The 25242-nt window shown below is 41.4% G+C and overlaps 1 protein-coding gene across 1 annotated transcript; it reads left to right on the top strand.

Annotated features, from left to right (window-relative positions):
- Positions 1–1222: 1222 nt before the first annotated feature.
- SKA1 (spindle and kinetochore associated complex subunit 1) lies at positions 1223–19529 on the top strand. Its single transcript, XM_006891708.1, has 6 exons — positions 1223–1310; positions 4061–4185; positions 7229–7326; positions 8349–8486; positions 17623–17792; positions 19381–19529. The coding sequence occupies exons 1-6, from the start codon at positions 1223–1225 to the stop codon at positions 19527–19529; spliced, it is 768 nt and encodes a 255-aa protein (XP_006891770.1).
- Positions 19530–25242: the final 5713 nt, after the last annotated feature.

The raw sequence follows: 25242 nt of genomic DNA on the forward strand, positions 1-25242 counted from the left end.
GGATTTATAGGAACAATTCTTTGTCCTCCCATGGTCTCCTTCCCGACCCCAAATTGTAAAACTTTAGTCTCCCCTGTTATTAGGTGCCCTCGATTCGAACAGGACTCACAGCGACCCTATTGATCTGAACCCTGCCCTACCCAGTGCCATCTCACCATCTTTGATATATACTTGCGTCAAACCATGTCGTTGTGGTTCTTCCTCTCTTTTGCTGACTCTCCACCTTTTCAAGCAAGCATGATGTCCCTTTCCAAGGACTGCCCCCTCCTAACAGCTTGCCCAAAATAAGAAAGTCGAAAACTTATCATGGTTACCTCCAAGGAGCACCCCAGCTCTTCATGCTGTTGTGTATTGTTAATGGAACCAACCCATAGCTGACCCTCCAGTGAGTTTTCAGGAGGCACTAATCCCACGGAATGAGATTGCCCACCTTTCTCTGGCAGCTAGTGGATTCGAACCTTGGGCTTTTAGGTTGGCAGCACAACTCCTTACCACTAAGCCACTCTCCATAACATAGAATAAATGCTTAGTAGGCCTCGTGTCTTTGAACTTTCGCCTCCCCCCCCACTTTTTTAACAATTTGAGGGTTTTTGTTTGTTTGTTTGTTTTTTTATGTGTGTACAATCAAATCGGATCTGACTGGTACACCAGAGCTCACCTATTTTTGTTTTTAATAGTTATGGAGAGTCGATCATAAGTCAGAATCGACTTGATGACAATAGATGTTGTGTATGCATAAATAGTGCATTTGTCCCCCCTAAATCATTAAGGAAGTGGCCCTAACTTATCTCCTGTTCGTGACCCATTCCCTACAGAGAGCTCTGGGGACAGTCAGTAGTACTGCACCTTGGTTCTCTTTAATTGCTGTTGAGTCAGAACCCATCCATAGCTGACCCTCCAGTGAGTTTCAAAGTCTATAAATCACATGAGAGGATACTGCCCATCCTTCCCCTGGGAGAAGCTGGTGGATTCCAACTGGGTGCCTTTGGGTTGGTAGCTCAGCTCCTTACCCAATGATTCCATCAAATGTAGTACCTTTATTGGAAACTAAAATTTGTAGAATGTAAAGAAATTGCTTTTGAGGTTTTATGCTTCCAAGGAAATAAGAATTACCCAAAGTTGTCCATTTTGGGGATTTTGAAAGTGAATACATTTCCCCTCTCTCTCCCCTCCCCCCTACCCATTTGTAAATGTGTTTCTTTTTTTCTTAACAGCTTAAGACATGGCTTCCTCAGACCTGGAACAGTTATGTTCTTATATTAATGAAAAGATCAGTAATATTAAAAACACTTTGTCTTTAAGAAACTGTGGTAAGTAAAACACATCCCTCTTGCTTTGTGCACACAAAATGCTTTTTTTGTTTGTTTTGGTTTTTTTTTTTTATTACAAAATGCTTTTAATTTTTCTTCCTTGCAAGATAGCTTAGTGTGTAGTTGGATGACCGTATCTTCTTGTTACATGCTGTTGAGTTGGAACAACTCCTAGGTGACCTCCAGAGTTTGTTCTCACTGCTCAAGACGAGATTGCTCATCTTTCTCCCTCCAACCAATTGGTAGGTTGCCTTTGGTTATCAGTGTAACTCTACATATCCCTAGGCACCAGAGCTCCCTAATTCTGACTTATAGTGACTTTAAAGGACAGAGTAGAAACTGTTCCATAGGGTTTCTGAGGCTGTAAATATTTATGGAGACAACTGCCACATCTTTCTCCCCAGGAGTTAGTAAACTTTGTGTTTAGTAAGTAACCGAGTGCTTAACCTCTGAGCCTCCACCAGGATTCCCTGATGATTTAAAAACCTGTGAGAGCTGAAACCCAACAGCACTGCTGTTTTTCTAGGCCTTGAAAGCCCCACATTTTTAGTTAACAGGGTGTAGTCTTGCCTCTTTTCTGTAGCTCTCTAAAAGGGAAAATATTTGTTTTCCTCCTAGTACGTTTCTGCCTTACGTAGATTCTGCTTTTGCAGGTTTTACTGTACTGAGTGCTTTGCTAGTTCCAGGCACAGAGTGAAGTCCATTCTTTGTGGACTTGCACTTGCGTTCATAGTAACTCTATGAGGTGGTTCTAACTTCAGGTCTAGAGCTTCTCCCCTCCATGTACTAACCAGGCCCAGATCCTGCTTAGCTTCTGAGATCAGGAGAGCTTCTAGGCATTTCATTCTAACCCCCAGAGTGCACAGTCATTGAGTCGATTCCGATTGAGCCATTTCTAGCTACAAATGCAGTTAACTGCTTTTTGTTGTTGTTGATTACATTTTATTACGTCAGAGGGCTTTGGGGGACAGTGGGGCGCACTCAGCCACCTTCCTCATGGCGGCCAGAACATTACTGCATTCTTCTCTCTTCCTTTTGGTGCGGACGTGTGTCCTCACCCTTTTCTTTCATTATTGAAATAAAAATTTTATCCTGGTTTAAATAATTATTTAAAATTTTAATTTTATACTCGTTTACTTACAAAGTTCGTATGCATTGTTTTCACACCGGATCTTTCCCATTCCCTTTACTCACCCCTACCTCTACCCATCAAATTGTGTGCCCCTATGATTACCACCCCATCCTCCTCCTTTTGCTCCCCCCTCCCCCTTAGATCCTCATACACATTCTACAATGATGATCTTATACGGTGTTTGTCCTTAAGGGACTTAGTTAACTCCCTTAGCATAATGCTCTCCAGTCGCACCCAAGTTAGGTAGTGATTTACAAAATCGTTGCTCCTACGTGCTGTGTAGTATTTCACTGTGTGAATGTACCATAATTTCTCAATGCATTCTATTGTGGTTGGATATTTGGGCAGTTTCCATGTTCTTGCAATGGTGAATGATGCTGCTATGAACATTCCTACCCTTTTCTTGATGAACTTGAGGTTGTCCTTGGAGACCTTGATTTGAGAAGCTGGATGGCTTGAGCTTGTAGGTTTTGAAACCACACACGTCCTGGATCATGTCCCGCAGAACTTGGTGTACTTGGTGAGGCGCCGTGATGGTGGCTGTGTCTTGGCTTGCTTATGTCCTTGGTTACTTGGCCCTTGTTGAGGCCCATGGTCATGGGGTCACACACAGCTGTGGTTACTATACTTCTACAGTGGTGGCGACAGCTGGTCTACTGCTTTTACAGCGTGTATCTCATGTTATTTGGTTGCTAGGAGTGGAAATGGAAAGAATTAGAGGGATAGTTTTTCTTGCATCCTTTTAATATACCCTTTAAAGATATAATTTTATAAAATTAGGACTTTTATTTCTTAGGGAAGAGGAGATTCTTTTGATTGCCCATCCCTCTGAAGTCACTGTTAGAAATCCTGAGAGTCTGAGAACATGTTATTTATAAATGTTTTGTAATTTGCTTTTGCTGTGTGTTCTGAAGGTACCACCAGCCTGTGACTTCTTATATTACTTTCTTTGCTCCAAAAAACTCACTTTGAGTTGAGACTGTTAACTCCTTACTGACTAGGCCATCAGCGCATCTTCTTGAATAGTATGAATAGTGTAAATATGAACCTCAAACTCAAGTGAGGGCAAACCAGTATTACACATCCCAAGGGGACTTGTGAGCTTTTCTAACTGACCAGTGGTTGGGATTTTGCATCTTGATGCTTTCTCTGAGGATATATCCCATCAGGAAGGGTCCTGGCCGCATGTGGGGTTCTTCCTTCTATTCCTGCGTGTTTTGAAAGCCCTAAGGCTTGGCTCCTTTCATTAAAATTGTGTAGATTAGGTTCTTGAGACTGATAGACTCCTTTCTCCTTCAGATCTCTCCACACCCCCAGCTGAGGGATACTAGGCATGAACTCATGGATTGCCCGCTCTGTGCATCTCCTTTCACTTCTGTCCTGAAGGACTTTTCCGCTTCTTGTGAGAGCCCAGTGGTGCGTCTGTGAACGTGGAGGGTGTTTATGCTATCCAGCATTTCTGAGTTCTTTATTATAGTGGAGGATTTTGCTAGGGTCGGAGGACCCTGGGTACTTACCTCACCCTCTGCCCTTTTACTACCAGAAGTTCAAATACATATTTGTATATGATGGCTTTTCTGTGTACTCTGTTTTTCATTTTTACTTATCTTTATTATAGGCCAAGAACCTGTCTTGAAAACTCTGCTAAATAAAATTGGAGATGAGATCATTGTCGTAAATGAACTCCTAAATAAACTGGAATTGGAAATTGAGTATCAAGAACAAACCAGCAGTGCACTCAAGGTAATGGATTTCTAATTAGGAAATAAAGTAAAAAAGGCCTTAAGTACAAACTCCCAATTCACCAGGTAATTCTTAAGGCTGTTTTTTGAAATCAGTTTATAATGTTTGTGGCTTTGTTAATGGTATAGAATACCATTTTACCTTTCTAGTATAACTGACTTGGTAGGTATTTCTTCGTGTTGCTAACCAAAGGAATTGAACTTTACTTGAAAGGATTGTCTATGTAATTATTCATAGACCTAATTAAAAAAAAATATATTGGTGTGAAGAGACGTGGATTCTCATCCCAGCTTCCCTAAGTCGCCCTAGGAAAGGTATTTTACCTCTCTGGGACTCAGAGTTCTCATTTGGAAAGAAAAATCATACTGGGCTGTTTCTTGGGTCTCTTATATGTTTAGGAAGCTCTGGTGGCCTAGTGGTAAGGGATTGCACTGCCAACCCAAAGGCAGGCAGTTCGAATCCACCACCTGCTCTGTGGGAGGAAAAATGGACAATCTCCTCTTTTGTTACTTACAGCCTCTGAAAACCTGCTGGAGGGTCATTAATGACACATATTAATAACAACAATTTATACATTTCTGTATTTCTATAACTTAATACAAGTTTTACTTGTATGTGTATGTTCCTTTCAGTAAAATGCTTGTCAATATTCCTGATGATCATTCACCTCTCCAAAAGAGTGTAATGTAAGTTCAAAATAGAGTGTTTTTCTTTTTTTATATTATTATTATTATTATTATTATTATTATTAATTCCATCATACCCTCAAAATACTCAAGGTCAAGAATGGCCCTAGAGAATGTTCAACTCAGAAAGATACAGAATATTTTCCTTAGGAAGTTGTAGCCTCAGTAGAGAAGGAAAGGTTATGACCAAGTAGAAATTTTCATTAAGCTGGAATATGTGCACATCAGCAATGAAAATCACTCCCCCAGTGTCTCGTGCGTGTTATCAGGCATACATTATCTGCCTTGTACAGGTGACCCTGGGGAACATTTGCAAAGTCAACAAAAGTCGTTTACCAGAAGGAAATGCCTATGTCATTCATATATTTCTTATTTGCCTCCCAAGTCAAGTCATTTTGGAGAGATCTGAACTTCAACTCTGCCTATTTTAGTATGATTATAGCAATGACTCTCTGAAAAAAATCCAAACCTTCCTGCTGTTGTGTCGATTCAGATCGACAGTCGATTCTGATTGACAGTGACCCTGCAAGACACAGTAGAAGTGCCTTGTAGGGTTTCCAGGGTCGTAAATCCTTACAGAAGCAGATTGCCATGTCTTTTCCCACGTCTTTCTCCTGTAAAACCATTGGTGGCTTGAAACCACTGCCTTTTTTTACTTACAGCAAGTCTTTTAAAGAGCTATGTCTTGGAGAGGGTGTAGCCGAAGTGGTCTTTGGAGGCAAGAATGACGAGGCTTCACCTCACATACTTTGGGCATGTTGCTAGGAGGGGCTATTCCTTGGAGAAGAACATGATGCTGGGAAGGATGGAGGGTCAGTGAAGGAGAGGAAGATCCTCAACCAGGTGGACTGACATGGTGACTGCTGCAGCGGGCTCTTGTGTGTCACGAAGTATGAGGATGGCACAGGATAAGACAGGGTTTAGATCTTCTGTTCATAGTGTTGCTATGAGTCGTACTTGACTTGGTGGCACCTAACAAGAACAACAACAAGTCTTTTAGCCATTGTGCCACCAGGGATCCTTGGGGGAAAAAATCATCCACCAAATGTGAACCAGTCAGTTCTGACTCCGGGAGAATCCCCTTTTGGGGAACACTGTATGGTTTAAAATTGGGAAAGGTGTGCATCCAGGGTGTATTCTTTCTCCATAACTATTTAATCTGTATGCTAAGCAAATAATTCAAGAAGCTGGACTCTGTGGAGAAAAATGTGGCATCAGGATCAGAGGAAGACTCATCAATAATCTGTGTTATGCAGACGTTACAACCTTGTTTGCTGAAAGCAAAGGGGTTCCAAAGCACTTGTTGCAGAAGATCAAAGATGATCTATACAGCCTTCAATATGGATCACATCTTCACATCAAGAAGACAAAGATCCTCACCACTGGGCCAGTAGACAGCATCATGATAGATGGAGAAAGAGTTGAAACTGTTAAGATTTCATCTTGCTTGGATCCACACCCTTGGTACCAGCAGTCAGGAGATAAGGAGATGTATTGCTGTCAGGGACCTTTCTGAAATACTGAAGAGCAGTGATGTCAGTTTGAAGACTAAGTTGTGCCTGATTCAGGCCATGGTGGTTTTCAGTTACTTGCTATGCATCTGAAAACTGGACAGTGAGTAAGGGTGAGAAGGATTGATGATGTTGAGTTGGGATATTGGATAAAAGTACTTAATATCTCATGAACTGCCAAAAGAACAAACAGGTATGTCTTGGAAAGGTGCCGCTGGAGTGCTCTTTGGATGCAAAGATGGCAAAACCTTGCCACTCATACTTTGGGCATGTTGCTAGGAGAGACTATTTCTTAGAAAAGAATATCATGCTTGCAAGTGTAAAGGTAAGTGAAAGATCCCCACTGGCGTGCATTGACACGGTGACTACAGCATTTTGCTCAAGTGTATCAGACGGTGAGGAGGCACAGGACATGACGGGATTCAGGGCTGTTGTTCATGGGGCCGCTTTAAGTCATCCTTGACTCGGGGGCACTTAACAGCAGTAAGTTTTTGTGGGGAAACCTGCCTTATCTTTCTCCCACAGAAAGATAAAACTGCCAGTCTTTTACTTAGCAATCCGGCATGTGCTACACTATGCCAACGGGGCTCCTTTGAAAAAACCCAATAGAGAAAAGTTGCATTATCCAAAAACAAAGTCTAGAAATCACAAGAGCCTTTTTTTTTTATGTTGCTACATTTCGTCCAGTTTCACCGCAGTCTGCACTGGGTACATTCACAGTCCTAGTAACTGAGGGCCATCATCTCTCATGCTCTAAAGAGGGCCTCAAAAACGTGCTTTACAGAGGACAGTTTTGTTTATGAGCTTTTTTTTAACTTATTTTTTATTTTAAATAAACAACCTTAGGAACTCTGCGAATCTCTTGGAAAAGATTACAAAGACGCTCAACATCTCAAAGAAAACATTCCCCCCCATTTGCCTCCTGTAACAGAAAGCAAGAACCTGTGAGTATATTTACAATTGTTCTTGTTACCTTCATTTATAAGCCCATTAAAGGAGCTCAGAGTTTTGCATTTTTTATATATTAGCAATTTTATCAGTGATTATTCTGCTTTTGATTTTCTGACTTCTCTTTCCTTACCACTTCTCTCGTCCTGCTGTGTCTGAGGAAAATGCCACCCTCTTTCTCAAGGCGAGTCTCCCCTAGACTCCTTTGTGCACTCATTTCTTTCCCTTTGCTCACAGTCACACCTTTGGCACCCCTGACATTTTGGGCTGGGCCATTTCTTGTGAGAGTTGCTCTTTATAAGCCCTTTAGGAGCACTCCTGGCTTCTCCCTCGTAGATGACCATAGCTCACCTCTCCAGCTGGTACAATGAAAAAGTCTCCAGGCTGCATACAATTCCTCTGTTGTTGTGTATCGCCAGGTTGGAACCGACCCATAGCTGACCCTCCAGCGGGTTTTCAGAGGCAGTTAATTGCACAGGAGGAGATTGCCCATCTTTCTCCTGCAGAGCAGCTGATGGATTCGAACCGCATGCCTTTGGGATTGTAGTACAGTTCCTTACCAACTTGGTCTTGCAGGAAGTGCAACCAAAGTACTCCTGAGGGGCAAGGATGGTGAAACTTGGTCTCACATACTCTCTGTTGTCAGAAGGTCTTGGAAAAAGATATGCAGGGAAAGGTGGAGGGTCAGTGAAAGAGGGGAAGACCTTCACCAAGATGGACTCTGCCAGTGGCCGTGAGCATGGTGAGGACAGTGGGGACGTTGCAGGAGAGGGCAGGGTTCAGACCTGCTGTTCACAGGGTTGCAGTGAGTCACATTCATGGCACCTCACAACAACATTCATGAAGGATTTAAAGACTTTTTTTAAGATTCTCTTCACTCTTTAGGTCTTCATGAACACTAGAAATAAAAAATGTTGGCTGCAAAGTTGTTGGGACAGGATGAATCATTTGTTTAATATGGATTCTTTTCAGTTGTGCAAACTTCAGTTTGTGACATGTGTCCCCGTCTGTTCTGTAGCGATCAGGGGTCAGAAGTTAAACCTGATGAACCAGTCGAAGCTGTGGAACCTGCACCCATAAATAAGCCCCGCAAAGAACAACGGAACATTAAAGAAATGCCGTTTATAACTTCTGACGAGTTCAATGGTGTTCCCGGGTAAGTATTTAAGACATACTTTCCTAAATTTCAAAATGTCAAGGAAATCTTTTCTTGAAGATGCTTTTATTTAATGCTAAAAACCATTTTGCATAGGGAAATCTGTAACATTTCATTGATAAGGTCCTTTTCAGGAAGGATCTAATTACATTTTAAAGTTGTTGTTAGGTGCTCTCAAGTCAAGTATAATGCACAGTGACACCATGAACAGAAGATCTCACCCCTGTTTTATCCTGCACCATCCTGACACACAAGAGCCCATTTGCAGCAGTCTCTATGTCAATCCACCTAGCCTCTGTTTTGTAGCAGTTTTAGGAAATTGAGTGTCTTGTACAGATTTAAGAATCAGAATGGATAATACTGGGTTTATTTGGTTTCCTTATTTTCTTGTACCAAGCACTTGTCTCAGTCTTTGTGGTGTTTCAGGCTTTGGGTCTCTAAGAACATAGGGATGGTTGAGACAATCTACCTTCCTTGTTGTTGTTGTTTTGTGCCGTCGAGTCACTTGCGACTCATAGCGACCCTGTGTACAACAGCCCTAAACTCTGCTCTGTCCTGTGCCAACTGCACCTTCTTCGATACACCCATACTGATTACCCCAGTCACTGAATCAATCCACCTCATAGAGGGCCTTCCCCTCCTGCGCTGTCCCTCCACCCTCCCAAGCATGATGTCCTTCTCCAAGGACCGGTCTCTCCTCACAACATGTCCAAAGTATGTTAGACGGAGCCTCAGAATCCTTGCCTCCAAGGAGCCACCCAGTTTAACCCTTTCCAGAAAATCTGTTTGCTTTCCTAGCAGTCCATGGTATTCTCAATACTCTTCTCCAGCACCACTACTACCTTCCTTAGAAAAAGATATTTTTTCTTAATTTTGCTAGAACACTAGTTTCCTTGATGACACTAATGGGAACCCCCACTTACAGAAATCTGTGTTTTAAGTTATTCTACTCTCAACGCTTTGACTTAAAAACTTATTTTGGTTATTTTATTTACTTATATTTCCTTTTGCATTTTTATTATATAAATAGTACACCGAGAAAATAAATGTTTGTTGTCGGAAAAGAAAACTCATCTATAATTCTGTCACTCAGTTAAGATAGAGTGTTTATTTTCAGGTATTATTTAATTATACATATGTTTCTGATGGTGTGATATTTCAGCATTTTAATTATACTCTTAATACAGTTTACACCCACTTCTCACTTTTTTGGTATGAATCAGTCCTAAAGTCCAAGCCGTTAGGTGAAATCAGCGTTGTTTAAGTGTGAGGGCTGGGGACACTGAGCCACAGCCCTGAGGAAGGTTACAAGGACCAAGGTGCCCCTGATTCGTGGGCTGTCCCCATTGCCTTGTCTAGTGGCCTACTGATCCACAGCTCTGAGGAAGGGGGCAAGGTCTTTGGGTGTCCCTGAATCATGACCCCCATGGCCACCAAACCCACTGGTGAGTGGGTCCATGTCTTATGCCTCTATCACTTCTTTATCTCAGCCATGTTCATTGGTCCATTTTTGTTGAATTTAGCAGGAAGCCCTCGTTAGGCAGGCAGTCCTCAGACTCATTTTCTGAAACTTGTCTTTTGAGCACAGCCGGGTTCACTGATCCTCTCGCTCCTTGCCCTGGATCTTGCTGTATATAGTTTATGTGTAGTTGGTCTGTTGCACCGAGGAAGTGTTGATGGGGGCGGTCTCTGTCTCTTCCTCTACCTTTGCAAGCATGACGTCTCTTTCTCAGGACAGGTTTCTCCTGGAAATATGTCCAAAGTAACTGAGGTGAACTTCCACCATCCTTGCCTCTCAGGAGCACTCTGTTTATGCTTCTTTCAAGACACATCTGTTCATTCTTTTGGCAGTTTATGGCATATTCTATACTTTTCTCCAACATCACAACCCAAAGGTATCTTATTCTTCTTCATCCTTCCTTATTCATTGTTCAACTTTCAGATGGAAAGGAGGCAGTTGAAAATACCAACACTTGGATCAGGCGCACCATAAGTTTTCAGTTGACATCCTTACTCTTTAGAATGTTGGTTATGTCCTTGCTAGTGTGTGTACTGTCTAATTGGATCTGACTGTACAGGAGGAGATTGACCCTCCTTCTCCAGCAGAGCATCAGGTGGATTCGAACCACGCACCTCTGGGATTGCAGTGCAGCTTCTTGCCACTAGCCCACCAGAGCTCCCTACATCTTCATTTCTTGACTGCTGCTATCAAGGGTGTTGATTGAACGATGTAGGAACCGTGCAATGAAGATGGAAGGAGCGCACAGTTACCGTGTAAGTAAGAGCTGGTTGAAGTTCAGACACTTTAAGGGGAATCATGTGGTCAAGATCCAGTGGTACTGAGGGAAGATACAGAGCCGGCACTGAAGGCATTGATGAAAAACAAAACAAGACTCCAGAAAGTGAGGGGGGAAAAGAAACCAATGGAGAGGATGCAAAAACCAGATCCAACAATGGAAGTGCTACGTCGTGTATGCAAGAAATTTGAGAGACAGCTAACTAATTAGCTGGAAGTGATCCAAAGTCATGCCCATGATGCAGAAATTTATCATGATCTATCAGAATGTGGAAATTATTGAACAATATGGTTAAAACCAGGTACAAGTAAAATTTTGTTGAAATCATTCAAGAATGTTTGAAGCAATACATCAACAGGGAGCTGTTAGAAATTCAAGCTGAATTCAGAGCAGAGGTGTGCAATGAGGAATATCCTGACGGATGCTACATAATGCTGGTTAAAGCATAGAAGGCCGGAAGGCCTAGATTTTGTTGACTGTGCAGAGCAAAGAACTGTGTTCATGTGCTGCCTGTAGATAAGTAGTCATTCAAACAACGAGATACTTCACAACTTCGTATCAGGAGAGGTGTGCATCAGGATTGTATTCTGTCACCATGCTAATTCAGCCTCTGTGCTGAGCAAAGAATTCAGGAATTGGGACTTCATGAAGAAGAATGTGGCATCAGGAATGGAAGAAGACCCATTAACACCCTGCAGTGTGCAGATGACATGCCTTGGTTGCTGATAGAAAAGAGGCCTTGAAGCACTTGCTGATGTAGTTCAAAGATTACAGCCTTCAGTATGGATCGCACCTCAACATCAAGAATCCAAAACCCGGACCCAAAAGCAGTATTATGACAGAAAAAGATTGAAGTTTCAATGCTTTTATCTTACTTGGCTCCACAGCCCATACCCATGAAAGCAATAGTCATGAAGTAAACGATATATCACAATAGACAAATTTGATACAGAGTATTAAAGTATTAATTAATTGATTATTTTTTTAACACTCTGGTAGCCTAGTGGTAAGAAGCTGCACTGCAATTCTGAAGGCATGCAGCTCGAATCCACCAGCTGCTCCGTGGGAGAAGGATGGGCGATCTCTGCCCCTGTGATTAACTGCCTCTGAAAACCTGCCGGAGGGCCAGCTAGGGGTCGCTTCATACTCAGTGCTCCACAACACTATTATTTATTTTATTTAATCCTTTATTTCTTTTTATATTTTTATATTATTTATTTAATATTTTTAAAGTAGCATAAAAGCAAATGCCAAGTGAACTCACTCAGTCTCATAAGCACAAATACTGTATAAAACCATTACTGTAAAAATAGAAGGATAACTAGTAAGACGTGCATGAGGATCTAGAAGGGGGAAGGGGGAAGGAAGATGGCAAGGGTGGGGATCACTAGTATAGCAGAGTTTATCAGGTGGGGTGAGGGACCAGGAAAGACTCAATGGGGACTTGAAAAAAACAGGGTAATAATAAGCATAGGTCGATAGTAATTAACTCTATAAAATACAGTCCATCTGAATGACTGTATGAAGAAAAATGTAAATGAAAGTTTGTCTAAAACACAATATACATGAATGAAACACAGTGTAAACAGTTACTATATGTTGTTATGTTGAGTCAACGCATAGCGACCCTGTGTACAAGAGCCCTAAACCCTGCTCTATCCCTTGCCAATCTTATTATCTCCGACACGCCTATCCCCATTACCCCAGTGACAGAATCAATCCGTCTCATCCAGGATCTTCCTCTCCTGCGCTGTCTCTCCACCCTCCCAAGCATGACATCCCTCTCCAAGGACTGGTCCTGAAGGATTAAAATTAAAATGGCTCCTATAGCTCTCAGCTAAGTTTAACTCAGGAATTTTCCTTTGTCCCGGGTAGAGCCCCACACCCAGTGTTCCAGGAAGAAAAGTCTGATCCCAGGGCTAACTACAGGGTAGGGCAAACAAGCAGATGTTTCTCGACTGATAACCCATGTGCCTTTGTTTCCCGACTGATAACCCATGTGTCTTGTGCTTTTCCACTGCCCTGGGGTTTGAACTCATTGTATGCTTAAGAATTTGTGAAACCACCCTATAGTTAATGTTCCAGGAAATAGCTAACCACAAAAGTTGGGCAAATATACTGATGACTTAAGATCTGTCTAACTGCCACATGTGCTACGTGCAAATATGCTGTGTAAACCATGAGCGAAAACCGAACCAATGAATTCAAACTGTGCCTTCATCACCCAATGAGAAGCTGATACCCAGTTGTATCCCCCTAAAGTGTATAAAAAGAGCCAACTTTGTCTGCTCGGGGTCGACACCTCTGTCTCCTGTGAGAGATAGGTGTCGGCCTGGAGCTCCGCAATAAACCTCTCCTCTTGCTGTCGCATCAAGTTGGTGTCTTGGAGTCTTGAGTCTTCGCTGTCCGCTCGGGATAGGACCACCAGTTCGGGGGTCTTTCAGTCCCTCCTTGCAGCATGTTCATATGCAAACCAATTAAAAAAAGGCAAAAGATGTCATTTTGCTAAGACGCGGCTTATCCAAGCCATGGCATTTTCAATCCCCTTATATGCATACAAAAGCTGGATGATGAATGAGGAAGACCAAAGAAAAATTGGTATCTTTGAATTTTGGTGAAGCAAAAGGAAAAAAAAATCTTGACTATATTGTGAAGCACCAAAAATAATTAACAACTCTATCCTAGCAGACATCTAACTAGAATTCTTCTAAGAAGTATGGGTGGTAAGACTTCATCTCATGTTCTTTGGACAGGAGACATCCATCCCTGGAGAAGATTGTATTTAGTAAAGTTGTTGTTGTAGTGGAACATCAAGTCAGAATTGACCCATTAGAAGCATTTCTATTCTAAGGTACACCAGAATTTACCTTGTTCGCATTATAAGCAAGCTGACCAGTCTCCTCTGTGGGCTATAAGCATCTAACATTCATATAGTCCTACCTAGCTGTGTGTTGAGAGTTATATCCGCAGTGACTTGAAAAGCCATGTCGAATGATACACTGGTTTAGTCTTTTTTTTATTTTATTGAAAAAAAATGTTTAATTTTTATTTGCGGCAACTTCTTTGCCCTCTGTGTTATTTAAAAGTGTATTTGTTTACTCTCCAAATATTTTCAAGATTTTAGCTTTCTGTTAATAATCTTTTGTTTAATTTCAGTAAGGTCTGAAAGCTTACTTTGTATGATTTATATTCTTTTAAATTTGATAAAGTATGATTTATGGCCCCGAATGTGGTCTGTCTTGGTGAATGTTCCATATTAGCTTGAGAAGAATTGTGTGTTCTGCTATTGTTGGATGTGGTATTCTATAAATGTCAATTAAATCCAGTTGATTGATGGCCATGTTCAACTACATCCTTACTGAATTTTCTACCTGCTCCATCTGTCAGTTGCTGAAAGAGGGTGTTGATATTTCCAACTATTCTAGTGGATTTGTTTTATTTCTCCCTGTAATTAGATCAGTTTTGCCTCTTGTATTTCGACACTTCATTCTAGGTACACACACATTAAGGGTAGCTCTTAGTGTCATCCATAGGGAGTTAAGCTGCGAACTCATAGCTCTGCTAGTTCGAATCCACCAGGATCCTTTGCAGGAGAAAGCTTGTTAATCTCCCCTGTGATTTAACACTAACTCATTGTTGTTCATTTGGAACTGACTCATAGTTGACCCACCAGCAGGTTTTCAGAGGCTGCAAATCACACAGAGATTGCTCATCTTTCCCTCAGGGAGCAGCCGTCAGTCAGTTCCAACCCGATGATCGTGAGTGAGTGGGATCTATTTGTAAGAATTTTATTTTATCAGGATCCACCAGCAACACCCAGGGTAGCAGCAGTCAAGATATAAAAAACAAACAAACACAAAAATGGCATTGGGCAAACACGCTTTTAAATACCTCTCTGAAGTGCTAAAAAGCCAAGGATGTCACTTTAAGGACTAAGGTAAATTTGACCCCAACAGTGGTATTTTCCTTTGCTGCATATATGTGTGAAAGTAGGACGATGAGTGAGGAAGATTGAACAATTAATTGTGGTGTTTGTGAAGAATAAACAAAAGAACAAATGAATATGTCCTGGAGGACATGCAGCCAGCGTCCTCCTCAGGGACCACGGTGGGGGGGACTTTGTCTCACTTACGTTGGGCATGTTACAGGAGGGAGGGACCACCGTAGTGAGGGCTGCAGTGCTGGGAAATGATGAGGGGGAGGGAGAAAGGGAAGACCCTCAGTGATGGATTGACATGGATGCTGGAAGGATGGGTGTGTGGGCGCGGCTGAGGATTGGGTAGGGTCTCCATCTGTGGCACACAGGGAGACTCTGAGAGCTAACTTGATGACATCGTAGTTCCTGGAGGCTTGACCCGTTATCATTTCAGCTACTAACCGAGAGGCCTATGTGTAACCGGCCAGCTGCTCTTTGGAAGAAAGATGTGGCGTTCTGTTTCCATTTTCTGCTTTGGAAACTTTGGAGGAGTCCTTCTCTGTGCCATAGAATTGCTGTGAGCTGGAATTCAGTCAGTGGCAGTGGATTTGGATTTGTTTTTTAATGCCCTTGTTTATGCTAGATAATTGAGATAATTTTCCTTATCCTAAAAAAGTCTGCGTTGTCTGAAATACACACACACACACACATACTCTTACACTTATTTTTTTATAAAATTTTTATTTTATTCTAATTTACTTACAAAGTTCGTATACATTGTATTTTTTACACCAGATCTTTACCCTTCCTTTACACACCCTTCCCTTCACCCATCAAGTTGTGCGACCCTAGGGTTAACCCCTCTCCCCTACCCATCTTTTCCCCTCTGCCCTTCCCCCCACACACACTTGGATCCTCATTCATGTTCTACAATAATGCTCTTATACAGTATTTGTCCTTATGGGACTGAGTTACTTCACTCAGCATAATGCTCTCCAGTGCCACCCAAGTTAGGTAGTAATTTACAAAATCATTGTTCCGTGTGCCGCGTGGTATTCCATCGTGTGAATGTACCATAATTTCTCAATCCATTTGATTGTGGTTGAACATTTGGGCTGTTTCCATGTTCTTGCAATGGTGAATAACTCTTTCTTTCTTTTGATGTTAGCATAGTACATCTTTCTTCATGTATCATAGTCTCTATTTTAAATGGCTTATTTGAAGACAACATTATTATTATGCACTCGTATTCATTTGGCATAGTAGACTATTCACATTTAAAGTAATTATTCCCAGAGTTGGTTTAGTATCTACCATGTTTATATTGGCAAATTTATTAACAATCTCCTGTGTGGTTTGTTATTGTTGTCATTGTTGTGTGCAGTCAATCTGGAACTGACTCAGAGCTGACTTGCCCTCCCAGGGGTTTTCAGAGGCTGTAAATTGCACAGGAGGAGTTTGTGATCTTTCTCCTATGGAACAGCTGTGGATTAGAACCATCTGTCTTTAGATTGTCAGGGCAACTCCTTAACTACTAAACCACCAGAGATCCTTTCGTGTGCAGTTTATAACCTAGAAACACTCCCTGGAGTGTTGGCTGTGAGTGGATTCCAACTCAAGGCAATGAGTGCAATTGAAGGTTTCTCTTGCAAGAGAGCCTGTCTTTGTTACGGAGATCAGAATGCCTCGGTTCTGGGTATATGTTTTAATGTCTACTTTTCCTCTGGGAATTTTTCTCTGATAATTTCCAAGAAACTCTGGGATGATCTTAGAAGGAAAACTCAGGAAAGTTTGTTCTCTCTCTCTCTCTCTCTTGCTCTTTCTCCAGTTAAACAAGCAAAACTAGGTCTCCAGAAGTTGAAATTCTGAAGTGAGTCCACACTGAGTGTCTAGGAATTTGTCACCTATCTACCAATTCCTGGGTCCAGGGGCTTCTGACCCCAGTGAGCTGTGATTCTCTTTAGGAACAACAGTTTAGTATGACTTGAAGGGATCAGGCGAGGTTGTACATAGGGTTGTTACAAGTTGGCATTGACTCTACACCTAACAACTCACTCAGTTATCGCAGTCGAGTCAGAACTGACTGACAGCTGACCCTCCAGCGGGTTTTTGCAGACTGTAAATTGGACAGGAGGAGATGACCCCTCTTTCTCATCAGAGCAGTTGGTGGATTTGAACCAGCAAGGAGCTGGTTAGCACTGCCCCTGGCTACAGACTGTATCACCAGAGCTTCCTTTCTATCAATGACAGACCACTCAAAATTGAAAATCTTTGGTCTTCATGCTCTAAGATTCTGTGGTGAGTGGAAGAATAGGCCAGATTAAAGCGTGGAATTTAGAGTGAAGAGACAATGCTCTCAGGGAGCTGGGGACTGAGAAGAAGCAAGGCTGGTTTTGGATTCTTCGCTGCCTCTGCTGTTTAAATCCAGAAGTGATCTCTTCTTCGTCCTCCTTGTCCTCTTCATGGTGTCCTCATAGCCCTGTTTCTCCCTTCTTTTTCCATATCTTCCTCTTCTGAGCAGATACGTTTTTACCGAAAATGTTTCGATTTCTCTCTTCCTTGTTCAAAACAATATTTTCTAAAGTTTAAATTCAGTTTTTTATATTGAGGCTAATCAGCCTATTTGAATCAGAATTTGTGATTTTCTTTTCATTTCTAATATTTGTTTTCTCTGGGTATAAAATTGAACTCACCTCTAATTAACACAGACCCCTTTAGGCCTGATAACGCACAGATGTGTTGCCATCTCTAGTTCATCTTCCAGCTGTTGAGATGTCTCAAGTTGATTTGGAAGTTGATGTGAAATTGCCGTTATAAAGCTTCAATGCTGTACAAAATCATTATGCTTTTTCCTAAAAAATAATTTTGTTTGGTGAGTCTTTAAAAAGGAAAAACTAACCATATGCTTTTCTTTTTTAAATAGCTACATGAAATCACGCTTAACCTATTGTCAGATTAATGATGTTATTAAAGAAATTAACAAGGCAGTGGCCTGTAAATATAAGATCTTGCATCAACCGAAAAAGTCTCTGAGTTCTGTGGCCAGAAACCTTTATCACAGATTTATGGAAGAAGAAATAAAGGATACCAAAGGTAAATGGATAATGTATTTATGTGTACCTGTCAACTGTTTGGCATATAACTAAATAAGGAAAGAGAAAACTGATCCTGGAAAGTTCTAATCTAGCGAGTTCTCAACTTAAAGCAGCTTTTCCTAGCAGGGGACATTTGGTGGCCTAGTGGAAAGAAGCTGTGCTGCAATTCCGAAGGCACTCAGTTCGAATCCACCAGCTGCTCTGCAGATGGCCAGTCTCCTCCTGTGCGATTAACTGCCTCTGAAAATGCACTGGAGGCTCAGCTATGGGTTGGTTCTGACCCTACCGTACACAACAACAACAGTGATATTTTATACTCATGTCAGAACCACTGCTAGGCTCAGAGAAGGCTGCTGACACATTCTAGAATATTCCACAACACACAAGACAGCCTCACCAAAAAGGAACTACCAGCCTCAAAGTGTCAGTAGTGCTGTGACTGAGAAACACTGCTCTGAGATTCTGTTGTAGAACGGCACCCGCTAGTCTATGAGTTAGAACCGTAGAGATGATACTTGGTCACACTTACAGCACTCAGGATGTGCTTAGTGTACTAAGGACATTAGTCCTGAAGACAGACATGCTTTGGAAGAGAAATGATGGTTTTGGTTCTAGAACACCCAAATAAAGTATCGTTATGTGCCGTTGAGTCGACTATGACCCAGAGCGACCCAGTGAACAAAGGCTGTGAACCTTGCCCTATCCTGAGCCAACCTTGAGTACTTGAATACTCTGATAAATTGAGCCACATAATTTGTTTGGTTTCCCAGTGCATTTAAAGGTTATGTTTACTCTGTACTGTAGTCTGTTAGAGTATATAATATTATCGTGTACCCATGAGTCGGAAGCGACCTACAGCTGACCCTCAGTGGGTTTTCAGAGGCAGTTAATCTCACGGGAGGAGTAGCATTATGGACAAGTATTGTGAGAATTGCCAAAAGAGGACACAAAGACATGACATAATCACATGTTATTGGAAAATTACATCACTAAACTCATTTGACGCAGGGTTGTCACAAACCTTCAAACTGTAAAAATTACAACAGCTCTGAAGCCCAGTAAGATGAGGTGTGCCAGTTTTAATTGTTGTTGTGAGCCTTTTCAAATGGGAAGTTACTCGGAGCTGACCCACCAGCAGGTTTTCAGAAGTTAGAAATTGCATGAGAAGAGATTGCCCATCTTTTTCCCATAGAGCAGTCAGTTAGTTGGTGCATCCAAACCATGTACATTTGGTTTGACAGCACATGAGAGCTTCAGTAACTTGTCAAAGTTGAATGGTGTAGCTACTCTGGGTTTCATGTTCTTAAGTATGACACTATCTCTCTCACTTGGAAAGTGTGTTCTTCAAGATGAATCAGTAGCATCTGGTGATGTAACAAGCATGACTGTATTCCTGAAATGCTACAGCAAATGTTATCGAACATCACTTGATAGAGTAATTATTATTTTCACAAGGACACCAGTTCTCAATTTTGATACTGATAGTGAAAATGATTAATACCTTTGATATTCGCAATATAATGCATTAAAGGCTTATCTAGAAAGTTGGCCTTATGGTAATTAGCACTGATACCTTTATTTTTCAGGTCACTATTTCATAGTGGAAGCAGACATAAAGGAGTTCACGGCTCTGAAAGTTGACAAGAGGTTTCACGTGATCCTGAATATTTTGCGACACTGTAAGAGGCTGTCAGAGGTCCGAGGGGGAAGAATTACCCGTTACGTTATAACCTGAGCCTCCATGAGCTTGTGAACCAACCAGCAGTAGACTAAAGGTTATCCCTATAATTCCTTTATATATCATTTTATTAGCTTTTCGTTTTCTTGTTTCTTGTAAAAATGAAGCTTTTATTTTGTTGTTTTGTTTGTTTTTTTTTGAAGCTTTTATTTTGATAAAGCATAGGGCTTTTTAAAAATGTACCTCCTTCCAACACATACTTAAATTCCTTTAATATAAATGTCTGTGCAGTACACTTACTGGAACTGAAAATGTTCATGCCTAGTTTATGTTTAGTGGACAGTAATCTCAGTAAGAGGGATATAGATGAAATTGTGGAAGAAAAAGGCCACAAAGATAAGGTCAAGGATCCCCATCTTTCTTAGAATTAAAGGTCATTTGTGTCTCAATTTCACCATTGAAATTTCCATCTACAGGAAAACTTGCTATGAGTTGCACTTAGAGGCAGATCAGACATGGGACAATTCTTCTTCCCCCCTGTATCATTAGAAAGCAACTAATGTGAACTGCATTTGGTATAAATCTGTAAACTTCAAACTGTTTGGAAATTTCAGTGAAAGTATGTTGCAATGGAAAAGGTGATACAACAGCATGTGAATCAGGGTGGTGGTCATGGTCATGGACAGTGAGTAATTGGATTGTAGGAAGTAACGCTTCTCTTCGGCTCCTGTGGAGATTGTCTGGTCTGTCTTATGTCTGTGCCATCTGTTTGGCAGTTATATCCCTGGAACGGTGAATAGAAATGTCTCGCCAGGCCCTGTGGGCTGGTTAACGCCATCCCTATGATGACCCCAGGGCACATTACGAGTGTCACATATATATATCATAAGCTTTTCTTTTTCTTTAATTTAAATGCAGGTATGTTTAATATTTCATGTTTTATTTTCAATAAAATGACATTATACTTTATTTAAACTATTACCTCATTTTGCTCTATGAAAAAAGTTCTTTGAAGTCTTCCTTCTTGAAACTCATTGCACAATTGTGTTGTTTGTGTAGAAGATATACCAAAGTATGTATTAATTTCTATACTTAGTCTCTTAATCATTAGCTCCTAACAGTTTATTTGGGGAAAATTTTTTTTCTCAAGGAAAAATGAAGACTCATCAACTTTCAGAGAAGAATTAATCTGATACTTGATCATTATTTTCTTTTTTAAAGTTTTTTAAAATTGTTATTTTAATGAAAGTTTACAGAAAAGTTGGATTTTTCATTCATTCATTGTTACACATTTTTCTCCCTACCCACCCCTCGACCATTATTTTAAAGCAAAATGACAAGACTTGTTCTACTCTATTTCTGTTGAAAAGAAAATGTCTTAGACTCTTATTTAGGAGAATTACCTCAACTTTTTAATTTTTTTCCCAAAGCCTTATCTAGCATTGTACTTTACCGTGAGAAACTAGATGCTAACACCAGCAGCAAAGCAAGATGCCCTCTTTCACCACTCTTGTTCCATGTCATGTTAGAAGTACTTGCTGGTGCTGTAAGATAAGAAAAAGAAACAGGAGGTACACAGATTGGGAAGGAAGAAAGGATAACTCTCTTTGTTTGCAGATAAATGGAGGATTGCAAGCACCCTCACAATGGCTAGTCCTAGGACAAGCTAAGTTAAAGCTGGTTAAGCTAAGATGATTATCTCTGTTTTCCATTAACTTAAAATGTCATTTCCCTTAAAATGTCATCTCCCTGGGTTGCTCCATAACTTGTGTTATCTCCTGCTGCTTGCTCTGCCCACGCTGGCCTGCAGGCTGTTTCAGGAACAGGCCAAGTCAGCTTCTCCCTCAGACCTTTGCACTTACCGTGGTCTCTGCCACAAAACACATCATACTCTTCATCCATTTGACCCTGTTCATGACCTCCTTTGGATCATTTTGACTGTCATTTTGATACTTAGATCTTCTCAGGCCTCCTTACATTTAAAATTGTGACTCCCTTCCACAGCACTCCCTTTTCCTTTATCACCTTTACTCATGGCACAACTGTCTGATTATTTTACTACTTGTTTGTTTTCTCCCCACTGTTTTGTATGTGTCATTGAGTTGTCTGTGACTCATAATGACCCTATGTGCAACAGCTCCGAAGCCTGCCCTGTCCTGAGCCAGTCTCACTGACTGACACTCCTATCCCATTACCCCATCATTGTATCAGTTCATCTCATCTGGGGTCTTCCTCTCTTGCGCTATCCCTCTACCCTTCCAAGCATGTTATCTTTCTCCCAAGGACCTGTCCCTACTGTGGTGCTGGAGAAGTCTTGCACAGACCATGGACCACCAAGAAAACAAATAGGTCTGTCTTGGAGAGGGTGAAACCAAGTTTCTCCTTGGAGGCAAGGATTTTGAAGCTCCATCTTACATACTTTGGGCACGTGGCCTCCCCACTAGAAAATAAATTAAACATAGCCCACTGCTGTAGATTTGTACAGACCCCATAAATATTTAAGGGAGGGGATCACACCTTTTCTCTCCTACAGCAACTGGTGGATTTGTACTGCTGACCTTTTGGTTAGCAGTGCAGCACATAAACACACCACAGAACCCCCTCAGAGCTCCTTCAACTACACAAGACACTAGTTTTTATTTTCACTCTGTCCCCAGTAGTTCTACCAGCTCTCTACAGTAGAGGGCGCTAAGTAAACATTAACAGAAATAGTTTGTGTGCTTGGGTAAGACGTCACCTTTTCATGCCTCAGTTTCTTCTTGAAAATATTGAGATAAAGGTAAATTGATTTAGGATCTTCTAGTTTTAGTACCCTACAATTTTGTCCTAATAGTTTCTAGGAAGTGTATTCATGTTGAATTTAAAGGATATTCTAGATCACTAAAAATAGTCTGATAATCACATGAATATTTCATCCTTAAGAAATTTGTGAAATATTAAGCTTCAAAAAAATACTGAAATTCCAAGATACTAGTTAAGTTTATAAAAGAAAGCTTTCATTAACTAAAGACCTTTGTAAAAAATTTCCTTTTCAGTCACTGACTTTAGTTTTCGGATTTATTTTGCTTGTTAGATGTGGTTGAAAGATTTAGAAATAAGTTACCCCAAATCATAAATGAAGGACGCTCTGGTAGCTTAGGGGCAAGAAGCTGCACTGCAATCCTGAAGGCACACAGTTCGAATCGACCAGTTGCTCCGCTGGAAAAGGACAGGCAGTCCTCTGAAATGGGTTGGTTTCTACTCCACAGTACACAACAACAGTAATCATAAATGAAGGGAGCTCTTGTGGCCTAGTGGTAAGAATCTGCACTGCAGTCTCAAGGACATGTGGTTCTAATCCACCAGCAGCTTAGTGGGAGGCGGATGGGCAATTTCTTTCTGTGCAATTACTGTCTCTGAAAACCCACTAGAGTGTCAGCTATGGGTTGGTTCTGACTTGATGGCACACAACAACAACAAGTTACAAATGAAAATGACTGTATTTCTTTGAATCTGAACTCTTAGAGTATATAATTTTATTTCATAATAAATTATTTCTCTTATGAGACATACCATCTCTTACTGAAAATCATAACTATGGTCTCATAACGGAGCCCTAGTGGAGTAGTGGTTAAAGTACAGGGTTGGGCACCATAATGTCAGCAGTTTGAACCCACTAGATTTACAGCCTTGAGAAGCCCGTGGGGCACTTCTAATGTGCCTTGAAATCAACCTGATGGCTGTAGGTCTAGTTATGAGTTTTTATTGTACAATAAATATATCCACTAGTACAAATGGCAATAATAACCCCAAAATTACTCAAGATATTATATAGTCTTCTAGGATATATTTCAAATAGTGCATCTCAAACTGGAGCCCCTGATCGCATTTTTAAAAAACAAAACGCCCTTATTCACTGTTGGTGGGAGTATAAAATGGTGCAACCACTATGGAAGGTAGTATGACATTTTCTCAAAAAGTTGAAGCAGGTGGGTTTGAACTGTCAACCTTCCTGTTAGCAGTCCAACCTGTAATCCACTCTGCCGCCAGCTCCTGTATGTATGACTAAAACCAAACACAAATCAGTGCCTCTGAGTCTGTTCCGGTTCACAGTGATCCTCCATTGATTTCGGGGGCTGTCATTCTTATAATCTGGGAGCTCTGGTGGCCTAGTGGGTAAGGAGTTCTGTTGCTGACCCAAAGGCATGTAGTTCAAATCTGCAAGTTGCCCCATGGGACACAGATGAGCAATCTTCTGTGTGATTTACATCCCCTGAAAATCAGCTGAAGGGTCAACTATGAGCTGTTTTCAGTTTGATGGCAAAGAGTTTTAATTCTTATAATAGAAGACTGCCATCTTTCTCCCATGAAGGTGATGGAGGGTTCAAACTACAGGAGATACACAGCCTTTTAGTTAAAGTGCACCAGAGCCCCTTCCTCACATATGAACAGAATTTAATATAAGATTGGCTGAAGTGTATTAAGGTTAGACTGACTCAAAGGAAATCCCTTAGGACCCCCTCCCACACACAAGTATTTAAGAGGAATTATGATGAAGTACTCTATTAATATTAAATCAGATTTTTTTTTTGTGAGCTTGAGTCTTTAAATAAATTATATTTAGCTTTACTTTTTCTCCCCTTATTTGAGAAAGCTGGAGGAGGCTCAAACTGCCTAGTTGCTCTTCTTTATGGAGCAGTTCTGGTCTGTTCCACTGGGAGTCCAAATCCATTGGACAGCTTTTTCTTTTTCTTGTTTGCTTAGACTCTGGTAAAATACTTTCTAAGGGCTGGAGGTGAGTGACACTTTTTTCCCTGAGTGAAAGAGAAACTGTAACTTCCGGGAATTTTTTCAAAATGGTCTTCCCAACCCCTGCCCACTGATCACGTCTGGAAGGGTGGAGGGACAGCGCAGGAGAGGAAGACCCCGATGAGATGGATGGACACAGGAGCTGGGGCAATGGGATTAGGTGTGTCAGAGTCTGTGAGACTGGCTCAAGATAGGGCAGGGTTCAGAGCTGCTGTACACAGGGTCACCATGAGTCAAAGGTGACGAGAGGACACATAACAGGAAGAGAAAGAATTATCCTCCTCACAGGGAGAACATGATGGGGCTTCTGGAAATCGAATCCTCAAAAGTGTGGGACCTCACCTTAAGCCTGGAACCCCAGGAATTCAAAAGAAGGGAGAAAGTCTTGCCTTCGATACGTCAAGTCAATCAGACCATGGCTTTTCCCTTGATTCTGGCTTGTTGTAGACAGACTGGGGAGCCCCTGCGGGGAGAGTCCGTTGAAGTGTGAGCTTCATCCAGTTGGACGCCTTTCTCTGCAGGCGCTCGTTCCCTCCTGCTTTGTCTGCTGGGGCTCATTCCTCTCTTTTACCTGTCCTGCGCCTTTCCCAGCTTGATGCCTCTTCCCAAGGACTGGCACCTTCTAACAGCGTGCCCGAAGCATGCAAGCTGAAGTCTCACCAGCCTTGTCTCCAATGAGCACCCAGATAGCTCTTCCTTTAAGACAGATTTGTTCTTAGGAGTCCCAAGGCTCCTTAGGGTCCAGTGATGTTTCCCTGACCCACCATTTCCTATTTTGAGCGTTTGTATTGTTTTGCCCAACAAATCAAGAGACACACACCACAGACTTACAGGAGAAGTCCTTTATTAGCTGCGAAGCGGAAGAGTCCCAGCAAGGAGGCAGGACTCCCCCTTGGTTCTTGCTAAGAGGCTTTTCATCCTCTCTCTCTTTTTTTTTTTAAACTCCAAGTGCAGGGCTACTAGCTATTAGCAGTCTACTGTT

This window comes from Elephantulus edwardii, unplaced genomic scaffold (assembly GCF_000299155.1).
Source record: "Elephantulus edwardii isolate Elephantulus edwardi_28Jun2011 unplaced genomic scaffold, EleEdw1.0 scaffold00103, whole genome shotgun sequence".
In the NCBI taxonomy this organism is placed as follows: Eukaryota; Metazoa; Chordata; class Mammalia; order Macroscelidea; family Macroscelididae; genus Elephantulus; species Elephantulus edwardii.

Coding starts and splice junctions, on each gene's coding strand:
- SKA1 (XM_006891708.1), top strand. CDS start 1,223: ATGGCTTCCTCAGACCTGGAACAGTTATGTTCTTATATTAATGAAAAG. Junction 1,311..4,060: donor TTTGTCTTTAAGAAACTGTG/GTAAGTAAAACA, acceptor TCTTTATTATAG/GCCAAGAACCTGTCTTGAAA. Junction 8,487..17,622: donor GAGTTCAATGGTGTTCCCGG/GTAAGTATTTAA, acceptor TTTTTTAAATAG/CTACATGAAATCACGCTTAA.